Source organism: Salvelinus alpinus, chromosome 13 (assembly GCF_045679555.1).
Source record: "Salvelinus alpinus chromosome 13, SLU_Salpinus.1, whole genome shotgun sequence".
Lineage (NCBI taxonomy): Eukaryota > Metazoa > Chordata > Actinopteri > Salmoniformes > Salmonidae > Salvelinus > Salvelinus alpinus.
In genome coordinates this window covers 20,503,137-20,515,149 of record NC_092098.1, presented here as the reverse complement: position 1 = coordinate 20,515,149, position 12,013 = coordinate 20,503,137, and the positions used below count along the sequence as shown (strand labels likewise).

Below are 12,013 nucleotides of genomic sequence, written 5' to 3'. Positions count from 1 at the left end.
TAATTGTGCCAACAGTTGTTGCCTTCTCACCAAGCTGCTTGGCTATTGTCCTGTAGCCCATCCCAGCCTTGTACAGGTCTACAATTTATCCCTGATGTCCTTACACAGCTCTCTGGTCTTGGCCATTGTGGAGAGGTTGGAGTCTGTTTGATTGAGTGTGTGGACAGGTGTCTTTTATACAGGTAATGAGTTCAAACAGGTGCAGTTAATACAGGTAATGAGTGGAGAACAGGAGGGCTTCTTAAAGAAAAACTAACAGGTCTGTGAGAGCCGGAATTCTTACTGGTTGGTAGGTGATCAAATACTTATGTCATGCAATAAAATGCAAATTAATTACTTAAAAATCATACAATGTGATTTTCTGGATTTTTGTTTTAGATTCCGTCTCTCACAGTTGAAGTGTACCTATGATAAAAATGACAGACCTCTACATGCTTTGTAAGTAGGAAAACCTGCAAAATCGGCAGTGTATCAAATACTTGTTCTCCCCACTGTATATAGACACTCAATCATCATGTTACTTTTTAATGGTACGTTTACAAACATATATCATGACAAATAGAATTGAAACTTGGGTCTCATTATGGTAATTGGTGAAATAAGTATAGCCAGTTATAATTGTAATGGCTTAGCAGATAATAAGAAAAGACGATCAGTATTTACCTGGCTAAAAGAGAAGTTTACAGGAAACTCATTCAACAATTTTAGATAAAGTTTTGTGGAAAAAGTACTGGGGGGGGGGGGCAAAATATATTTCTCCCATGGGTAAAGAAATTCAAAAGGGGTGATGATATTAATTAACAGTAATTTTGATCCAAATGTGCAAATTGTCCAAGCAGATCCTCAAGGTAGATGGATGATTTTAAATATGTTATTAGAACATAAACAGATATTGGCTTAATAACCTATACGGTCCAAATAATGATCCAAGCTTCTTTGAAAATATATAATAATTTATCAACTACACAAGCAACACTAAATCAAATAAAAAATGTATTTGTCACATGCGCTGAATACAATAGGTGTAGACCTTACAGTGAAATACTTACTTACGAGACCCTAACCAACAATGCAGTTTAAAAAAAATAGGGATAAGAATAAGAGATAAAAGTAACTAAAAATTAGCAGTAAAATAACAATAGAGACACTATATACAGGGGGGTACCGATACAGAGTCAATGTGCAGGGGCACCGATTCGTTGAGGTAGTATATACACTAGACTATATTATTATGGTGGGAGATTTTAATAAGGATGTAAATATCTACATGGACCGTAAAGGAAATCACTACAAACTATCCCCCTCAGGCACTTAAGGAAATCATGAATGTCATGGATATATTGGAATTAGTGGATATACAGAGGCTTAAATACCCTGACCTAGTGAGATATACATGGCAGAGGCTTAATCAAACTAGTCGTCTTGATTACTTTTCTTATGTCATTCTCTCTGGCACCAAAAGTGTTGATAGGGGACAGAATGCGGTCAGACCATCACATAATTGGCATATATATTACTCTTACATCATTTCCACGTGGGTGAGGATATTGGAAATGTAATCAAAGCCTACTGGATATAAACATGTTTTTAACTAGAACAGAATAATTTATAACGGACTTTTTCCCACAACATAGGTACAGCCCTTATTGTATGGGACACTTTTACAAGTGCCTTCAGAGGCCATGAAATTCAGTACTCACTTATTAAACAAAAGCAATTTAGGTCAAGAGAGTCCATATTAACAAAGGAAATTGAAGGACTAACAGCAGATAGAAAGCAATAAAAACTGTACCATAGAGGCTGAGAATAAGTTAGAGGAAAAACAAAAAGAAATAGAGGAACTTATTCAAGAAAGATCCAGTGTAATATATTATTTTTTTTAAAAGCGAACTGGATGGAATATGGGGAAAAATTTACCAAATTCCTTTTCCATCTTCAACATAGAAATGCTACCCCCAAAAATATTGAAACTTGTTACAAATGATGAAGTCACTCATGATTCACCAAACAATATTTTGAAAGAGGAAGTAAAGTACTTTAAGAATGTTTTCATTTCAGTCTCCTCCATCTCCACTAACCGAAGCTAATTGTATGGATTTCCCCCCCCTATTAATGATGTAAAATTAACATATGTACAGAAAGACTCATGTGAATGCCAAATTACAGAGGAGGAACTTCTTGACGCAATTAAAGCCTTTAAGTCCGGGAAAACTCCAGGGCTGGATGGCATACCAGTTAAGGTAGTATATCAAACCTTTTTTGATATACTCAGAGGACCATTATTAGCATGTTTTAACCACTCCTATACAAACGGTAGATTATAGTCTGATTTCATTATTACTGAAACAGGATCCAAATGGTATATATAAAGATGCAGTCCACTTTAAAAAAATGGAGGCCTCTTACAATTCAGTGTTGTGATGCAAAAATTCTAGCTAAATGCTTGGCGCATAAAATTAAAAAAGGTTTTGTCAGATATTATTCATCCTAATCAGACATATTTTTTACATGGACGATACATTGGAGATAATACAAGACAAGTACTGGAAACAATAGAATACTATGAAATATCGGGGAAACCAGGCCTGGTTTTTATAGCGGATTTTGAAAAGGCTTTAGATAAAGTACAACTGGAGTTTATATATACATTTTGGAAAATAGCTTTTAAAGTTTTGGATTTTTACGAATGATCTATGAAAGACAGGGTCCTGAAAAATATAGATAGACAGACAGACAACAACAAATATATATGGGAAGCAGGCAAATGCCTTTCACTGAGTTGTGCAAAGACAGACTGACAAGGGTGAGAATTCATTTTAATTTATCTTAATCTATAGTAACCCTAGGTGTAAAATAGTAAATAATGAATACATCTCAGATAGTTTTAAACTGTCAAGAGGAGTATAAAAAGCTTGTCCACTATCGGCATATCTCATTGTTATTGCCATCGAAATGTTAGCTAAAATTAGATCCAATAATAATATTAGGGGTTAGAAATCCATGGCTTAAAAACAAAGGTGTCATTGTACACTGATTCAGGTTTCCTTTTAAAACCACAATTAGAATCACTCCACAGCCTCAGAGGATCTAGATACTTTCTCTAACTTCTCTGGATTAAAACCAAATTATGATAAGTATTACATCACAAAAAAAAAATGCAACTATTACAATACCGTGTAGTTTACCAATAAAATGGTCTGACGGGGATGTGGACATACTCGGTATACATATCCCGAAAGAAACACATTTTTATAGAAAGTTAGCAAAAATAGAACTTGCTACCATGGAAAGGAAAATACCTGTCTATTTGTGGAAAAATCTCTCTGATTAACTCTTTAGTCATATCACAGTTGACCTATTTGCTTATGGTTTTGTCTACACCTAGTGACCTGCTTTTTAAATTATATGATCAAACAATCTTCAATTTTATTTGGAACGGCAAGCCAGACAAAATTAAAAGGGCCTATTTATATAACGAATATGGAGTGCAGAAATGATTAAATATTAAAGCATTAGACCTCTCACTAAAGGCATCAGTCATACAAAAGTTATACTTAAATGCGAAATGGTTCTCTAGTAAATTAGTACGAATGTCTCACCCCATGTTCAAGAATGGCCCTTTTCCCTTTATTCAGATTACAACTGCTCACTTTCGTTTATTTGAAACGAAATAATCTCCAAAATATTAGAAAGTTGGATGCAATTTCAGTTTAATCCACCTGAAAAGACAGAACAAATTATACAACAAATATTTGTTAAACTCCAATAAACTAATTGATTAAAAAAAATTAAAAAAGGTAAAATATATCATAAATAGGACTGGTGGAGTTCACACATGCAGCTAACAGACATATGGAAATGTCTGCTCTACCCAAAATTACAACCAACTAATTCCAGCATTACCACAAAAATGGAAGAGAAAAGTGGAAGGGGGAAAAAGGAAGGAACTTGTCTGTTGGCCCTGCATTATAGTCCAAAAATGGTTAAAGAAAATTGTAATAAACAAAAATATATACCAGTTTCATTTAAGGACCAAAGAATTGACAGCTGTGCCATATAAATTGCAAAATATTTGGTAAGAGAATTTCGATGTACTGATTCCATGGCACATGGTTTATGAATTGACACGCAAAACGACGCAAGATTCAAAACTTTTAATTTTTCAATTTTAATTATACAAAAATCTTGTAACATATAGAATGTTTATATATATATGTATATGGGATACAACCTTCCCAGCTCTGCAGATTTTGCTGCAAGGAGGCAGTCATTAGATAATTTATTTTGGTATTGTCCATATGTAGCTCGTTTTTGGTCACAGGTCCAAGAATGGCTGAAGAATTGCAACATTTACCTAGAACTAACGTTGCAGATAGCAATGCTGGGTTATTTGAAAAGTCAGTCAATCAATAACATAATTACAATTTTAGCAAACATATTTCTTTAATTTACAATCTGTAGAAGCTATGAGAAAAGAAAGGTTCAGTACTTTTGTGAAGTATCACAGCACAGTTGAAAAATATATGGCAAATAGAAATCCAAAATGGATGGTGTTCAGAGATAGATGGGAGGGGTTGAACGGAGCTGAAGGGGGTGACTAATAACAACAAGATAACAAAGGTTCAGACATTTTGTGAAATAGCATAGTTACAAATAGATAAACTGGATTGACATCAGAAATAGAGGAAGGCCAGGACTAAAAACAAAAAATATAACTATTGTTTATTAGTTTACTCCAATTGGGGGAGGGGTTGTAGGGTTTGCGGGGAATAATAAAGGTATATTTAAAAAAAAGATGCATGCATGCATGTACAGTTGAAGTCAGAAGTTTACATACACCTTAGCCAAATACATTTCAACTCAGTTTTTCATAATTCCTGACATTTAATCCTAGTAAATATTGCCTGTCTTAAGATCACCACTTTATTTTAAGAATGTGAAATGTCAGAATAAGAGAGAATTATTTATTTCAGCTTCTATTTCTTTCATCACATTCCCAGTGGGTCAGAAGTTTACATACACTCAATTAGTATTTGGTAGCATTGCCTTTAAATTGTTTAACTTGGGTCAAACGTTTCAGGTAGCCTTCCACAAGCTTCCCACAATAAGTTGGGTGAATTTTGGCCCATTCCTCCTGACAGAGCTGGTGTAACTGAGTCAGGTTTGTAGGCCTCCTTGCTCGCACACGCTTTTTCAGTTCTGCCCACAAATGTTCTATGGGATTGAGGTCAGGGCTTTGTAATGACCACTCCAATACCTTGACTTTGTTGTCTTTAAGCCATTTTGCCACAACTTTGGAAGTATGCTTGGGGTCATTGTCCATTCGGAAGACCCATTTGCGACCACGCTTTAACTTCCTGACTGATGTCTTGAGATGCTGCTTCAAAATATCCACATCATTTTCCATCCTCACGATGCCATCTATTTTGTGAAGTGCACCAGTCCCTCCCGCAGCAAAGCACCCCCACAACATGATGCTGCCACCCCTGTGATTCACGGTTGGGATGATGTTCTTCGGCTTGCAAGCCTCCCCCCTTTTCCTGCAAACATAACGATGGTCATTATGGCCAAACAGTTCTATTTTTGTTTCATCAGATCAGGAAAAAAAAGTACGATATTTGTCCCCATGTGCAGTTGCAAACCGTAGTCTGGCTATTTTATGGCCGTTTTGGAGCAGTGGCTTCTTCCTTGCTGAGCGGCCTTTCAGGTTATGTCGATATAGGACTCGTTTTACTGTGGATATAGATACTTTTGTATCCGTTTCCTACAGCATCTTCACAAGGTCCTTTGCTGTTGTTCTGGGATTGACTTGCACTTTTCGCACCAAAGTACGTTCATCTCTAGGAGACAGAACGAGTCTCCTTTTTGAACGGTATGACGGCTGCGTGGTCCCATGGTGTTTATACTTGCATACTATTGTTTGTACAGGCGTTTGGAAATTGCTCCCAAGGATGAACCAGACTTGTTGAGGTCTACGATTTTTTTTCTGAGGTCTTGGCTGATTGATTTTGATTTTCCCATGATGTCAAGCAAAGAGGCACTGAGTTTGAAGGTAGGCCTTGAAATACATCCACAGGTACACCTCCAATTGACTCAAATGTCAATTTGCCTATCAGAAGCTTCTAAAGCCATGACACCATTTTCTGGAATTTTCCAAGCTGTTTAAATGCACAGTCAACTTATTGTATGTAAACTTCTGACCCACTGGAATTGTGATACAGCGAAATAATCTGTCTGTAAACAATTGTTGGGAAAATTACTTGTGTCATGCACAAAGTAGATGTCCTAACGGATTTGGCAAAACTAGTTTAACAAAACATTTGTGGAGTGGTTGAAAAATGTGTTTTAATGACTCCAACCTAAGTGCATGTAAACTTCCGACTTCAACTGTATACACACGCACACATATACATACATACATACATACATACACACACACACACATATGCCAAAAATATATATGGGGGATTGGAAATGATGCAGACAATTACATTGATGGAAGCAACAATCTACTAAAGCTGATCTACCCCATAACTTTTTGGGAAATATATATTTTTTTTAATAATTAAAATTTAGGACAAGGCTGTAACATAACATTTTGAAAAAGTCAAGTGGTATGATTACTTTCCGAAGGCACTGTATATCTACAAAAACAAGACAGATGCTGCCTATGTTGCCTGTTTGAGTGTTTGTTTAATAGACTACTGCTTTTTATTTTACCTTTATTTAACTAGGCAAGTCAGTTAAGAACAAATTCTTATTTTCAATGACGGCCTAGGAACAGTGGGTTAACTGCCTTGTTCAGGGGCAGAACGACAGATTTTTACCTTGTCAGCTCAGGAAATCGATCTTGCAACCCTTCAGTTACTAGTCCAACGCTCTAACCACTAGGCTACCTGCCGCCCCGATTCCGTGAGCACCAAGCCCCACGCCATCACAACACGTCAGATAAATAATTTCACAAATTCTGCTGTTTTTAAATCTTTGCTATGATGTAATAAAGGCATTACACTTTTTTTCTGTTAGAACAGCCTCTCTGGTATTATTTATAATTTATGAAGTGTTGCTTACACTGTACCAAATTGTCAGAAAAATAATAACCCTCCTTTACTTGATCTCCTTATTGTTATTATTACTATTACGGTCATAATTATAATAAGTAATGTCATTATAATTAGTAGGCTTAGTATAGAAGCCTTGTATAACCACCATCAAGCTGTAGGCCTAAGAGCGGATCCTGTTGAGTCCTTAATACCATAACTTACTTAGGCCTTTATTTCAATAGTTATATAGGCTACTGAATCAATGATTCATTAATGTCATCACACAGCACATGAGTCATTCATGATTTGAAATGCAATCAAGCATTTTAGTTTTAAAATAACAAAGTGACCCTTGAATAAGCATAAAAAATTAATAATTCCATCCTGGAAATGGTTGCTGTAACAAAGGCTTTACAAAAAATCGTTACAACAGACTCTCTGGTACTTATAAATGTATTTAGTGTCGTTTATAATGTTCCAAAGGGTCAGAAATATTATATTGTTATCGAACACCAAATAATATGTACGCAGCGCTTGCTCCTTACCTTCTTTTTCTTGATCTCCAGTATTTTCCACGAGTCACATTTATTCCACACATCTGACTTCCCCATTATCTCCTGAGCAACCAGTAAACATTCACCTGTTTTGAGTTTGTCACTTCCTTTGAATCCATTTTGCTGTCAATGTTTTACAGTGTTCGGAATTTGTTATAACCAATTTATTGATGTGATTATGATAGGCTATAAGTCAGGCCCTATTGGTCAGGTGCATGCGATGCATACATGTTACGTATAAAGAGGAAGGGTTGAAGGAATAGTGAATGTTTTTCCCTAAACAAATGAGGGATTAGTTATATAAATGCAACATATGTTGGTCCCATGTTTCATGCTCTGAAATAAAAGCTCACAGAAATGTTCAGTACGCACAAAAAGCTTATTTCCCTCAAATGTTGTTTACATCCCTGTTAGTGACCATTTCTTCTTTGCCAAGATAATCCATTACCTGACAGGTGTGGCATATCAAGAAGCTGATTAAACAGCATGATCATTACACAGGTGCACCTTGTGCAGGGGGCAATAAAAGGCCACTAAAATGTACAGTTTGTCACAACACAGTGCCACAGATGTCTCAAATTGAGGGACGTGCAATTGGCATGCTGACTGCAGGAATGTTCATCTGAGGTGTTGCCAGAGAATTGAACATTAATTTCTCTACCATAAGGGACATTTAAACATTGTTTTAGAGAATTTGGTAGTTTGTCTAGCCGGCCTCACAACCTCAGACAACGTGTAACTACGCCAGCCCAGGACCTCCACATACGGCTTCTTCACCTGCGGCATCGTCTGAGACCAGCCATCCGGACAGCTGATGAAACTGGGGGTTTGCACAACTAAAAAATGTCTGCATAAACTGTCAGAAACCATATCAGGGTCTTGACCGACTTCAGTATGCAAATGCTCACCTTTGATGACCACTGGCACACTGGAGAAGTTTGCTCTTCACGGATGAAACCCGGTTTCAACTGTACCGGGCAGATGGCAACAGTGTGTATGGAGTTGTGTGGGCGAGCGTTTTGCTGATGTCAACGTTGTCCCATAGTGGCGGTGGGGTTATGGTATTGGCAGGCATAAGCTACAGATAACGAACACAATTGCATTTGATTGATGGCAATTTGAATGCACAGAGACACCGTGACGATATCCGGAGGCCCTTTGTTGTGCCATTTATCTGCCGCCATCACCTCATGTTTCAGCATGATAACGCACGGTCCCATTTGGCAAGGATCTGTACACAATTCCTGGAAGTTGAAAATGTCCCAGTTCTTTCATGGCCTGCATACTCACCAGACATGTCACACATTGAACATGTTTGGGATGCTCTGGAGCAACGTGTACGACAGCGTGTTCTAGTTTCCACCAATATCCAGCAACTTCGCTCAGCCATTGAAGAGGAGTGGGACAACATTGCACAGTCCCACAATCAACAGCCTGATCAACTCTATGTGAAGGAGATGTGTCGCGCTGCATGGGGCAAATGGTAGTCACACCAGATACTGACTGGTTTCCTGATCCATGCCCCTACCTTTTTTTAAGGTATCTGTCACCAACAGGTGCATATCTGTATTCCCAGTCATGTGAAATCCATAAATTAGGGCCTAAATAATTTATTTCCTTATATGAACTCCAACTCTGTAAAATCTTTGAAATTGTTGCATGTTTTGTTTATATTTCGGTTCAGTGTATGTTGCAGCTTCAGCAACAAGGACAGCGCAATAAACACTGTTGATGTTCTGTGGTGGTCGCTGCAACAGGGAGGAGAGAGAGACAATGGGTGCTAGTCACAGTCACTCGCTGTCATTTTTCCTTAACATAGCTCAGCAAGTTTTGATTAAAACATCAGATATGTCTATAATTTCAACACACTTTCTTTTTTTGGGGGAGTGCCCTAAAAATATATATTTCACAGCGGTTTAGATGGTACAATGATTCTCTACACTATACTTGCTTGTTTTGTCACAAACTGAAATTATAAGTACTATTTGAATTTTAGTAACAAGGTAATGGCGGCACGATTTCTGTATAGTGTATCTTTACTAACCAGAAAATAAGAACTAAATACACATCACTCCAGATACTGTGCGAGTCAATGTTTTCACTAAAAGGACTATCGTATAGGCCACAAAATCCTCTAAAAGCATTGCAGGTTTTCTGGGATGACAGACATTGCAGACAATGAGAGGACTTCAACAAGGCCATACATACCATCATGTCACTGAGGACGCTAGCAGCGAGGTCCAGCTTGAAGTTCCCTTGTACGACATGCCAGCAGAGTTCATACAAAGCAGCCTGTATATCTAAAGAATGAAGGGATGAGGCAAACGGGAAGAGAATTATTCCCAATACAATGTGTCAGTATTAGACCTACTCACAAACAGTCAACCGAAGAGTTGTTGAGATGTAAGCTTGGTATGATGCTATAAGAACATTAGATGACACCTGACATAGCAAGAAACCATCATTGAATGAATAGTACATCTTCATTTCAGGTAGCAATTGTACTCAATGGTAACAAAATTAACATGCATACTGTTCTTTCAAATAGCAGAGCGATACATACCTTTTATTATGCTGTCATGATTGGTTTTGTCTGCAAGATTCTTACATAGTTGTACACTGAACAGAGAAGGGGAAAAGGTGACATTATACTTTATATTAGCTAGTTTATTTTCAATGACTAGGATACTAGTATTTTCAGTGAATAGTTATCTAAATGATCATAGCTGGTACAGTTAGTAGTAGTGTACAGTAGTATATGCATACATAATGTGTAGTGTGTTGCAGACAGCCTAATCTCCGCCTCTAATAATAACACTGCATATAATACTGTAACTAACAGACGTTATTGTTTTATGAGGACGCCATTCTGAGCATTTTTTCATATGGCAATTTAAAACATTGTCAAAACTGGAATGTCCAGTTACTAGAGAGCTTGAAGACTAAATACTGACCAATGCCAACTGGTGTGCCCTTGAGCAAGGCACTTAACCCTAACTGCTCCTGTAAGTCAGTTAAGAGCGTCTATTAAATATCTGAAATGTAACGTTAATTGTAACTGTTGCCAATTATTAAATCAGTTGAAATCGCCCCCATACTAGCTAACTCAGTCGACGACATGTTTTCAATTCAGTACCGTTAGCTATCTAGATAGTTAGGGACTACCATAAGAATTACCATGATGATAGAAAATGTGGAGACAAAGTGATAACTGCCAGGGAACCATGTATTACCTAAAATATCAGTAGCTTGCTCGTTAATCCATACAGATGGTGGCTATTCTAAACAAAGTGGCCAACGAGCTAGCTTGCTAATGTTTCGTGTAGCAAGAATCAGATGGTGGTGCCAGCATAATCAGCTTGCTGGGTATGCGTCGGTAGCTAGTTAGCTTATTATGTGATCACCAACTGTACGTTGTGTGATGCAGTAGCTAGCTCACTGTTCATTAAGTTATCTTACCAACTAGCTAGTTAGCTACATTGGGTAACTACTAGCTAACATTATAATGTACAGGGTCAACTACCAGGCTAACCTGCATCATTAGCTGCTTAGCTAACGTTAACTAACTAGCCTACTGGCTTTCACAGCAATAAGCTACTGTAGCTAGTTGCTTCGGAGGACTGGCGGCGGACTCGAAAGTTAGCTAACTAATTAGTTCGTATCGAATGACCCAGGCCAACTGTGTTAAATTAATTGTTATATCAATCCCATATGGAATCTGTCGAATTCTGTACCAAACTATAATTTCTAACATAATTATTGAACCGCAGCCAACTGTATCTTGCTATTGTGAAATGGCCTCACTGTTTGAAGTAGGGTTAGCTAGCTAGTTAGCATGCTAGGTTTGCTAATTCACATTGCGAGATTGCCCAGGTCTCGTACGAGGATAACGATGGGAACTGGTTGCATGGCTCAACAACCCTTATGGAAAATGAAACAAGACATTCGTCCTCACAATTTAACTATATAATACAACTTACAACTCATGTTTTCCAGATTTTTCCCAGTTTTTGATCCAATCAGCAGGCAGGATAAGTGTCGCCATCTTCCCCAAAATACCACACATAGCCCGGATGTCTAGCTGAATGCCGGGTCAAAGTATGCAACCCAGTGCATCGTGGGACGCCGAATAAATTTCAGGTCTTCCAGTCAAATTTAACCACAAAGTTACCCATACCCCATTATTGTAACATTGGCTTCCTTACTCTTTAAAAAGACCCACATTCATCCTTTAGTGATCTACATGATCACCATCCCAGTGCTGACACCAGTGTAGCAACCCCTGAGGCAGGTGATTCAAACCAGGGTCACACAACCAGTGACTATACTGCACTCTGTCCCGTAGTCATTTCATTTAAGTGTAAGAGAGAAATAGTAATGGCGTCTTTTTGTAGGCACTAACTCCACCATGGTTCG

The 12,013-nt window shown here is 37.7% G+C and overlaps 1 protein-coding gene across 3 annotated transcripts in view; it reads right to left on the bottom strand.

Annotated features, from left to right (window-relative positions):
• LOC139537318 (THO complex subunit 2-like) overlaps positions 1–11,733 on the bottom strand; it is an 86,754-nt gene extending 75,021 nt beyond the window's left edge. For 2 of the 3 annotated variants that reach the window (XM_071338486.1, XM_071338488.1), the window contains exons 1-3: positions 11,578–11,733; positions 10,161–10,216; positions 9,806–9,897 (exon numbers count right to left, since the gene is read on the bottom strand). In XM_071338486.1, the coding sequence (XP_071194587.1) occupies positions 9,806–9,897; positions 10,161–10,216; positions 11,578–11,663 (234 nt within the window). In that variant the 5' untranslated portion in view covers positions 11,664–11,733. The remainder of the gene's footprint in view (positions 1–9,805; positions 9,898–10,160; positions 10,217–11,577) is intronic. The other variant, XM_071338489.1, reaches the window with a different exon arrangement.
• Positions 11,734–12,013: the final 280 nt, after the last annotated feature.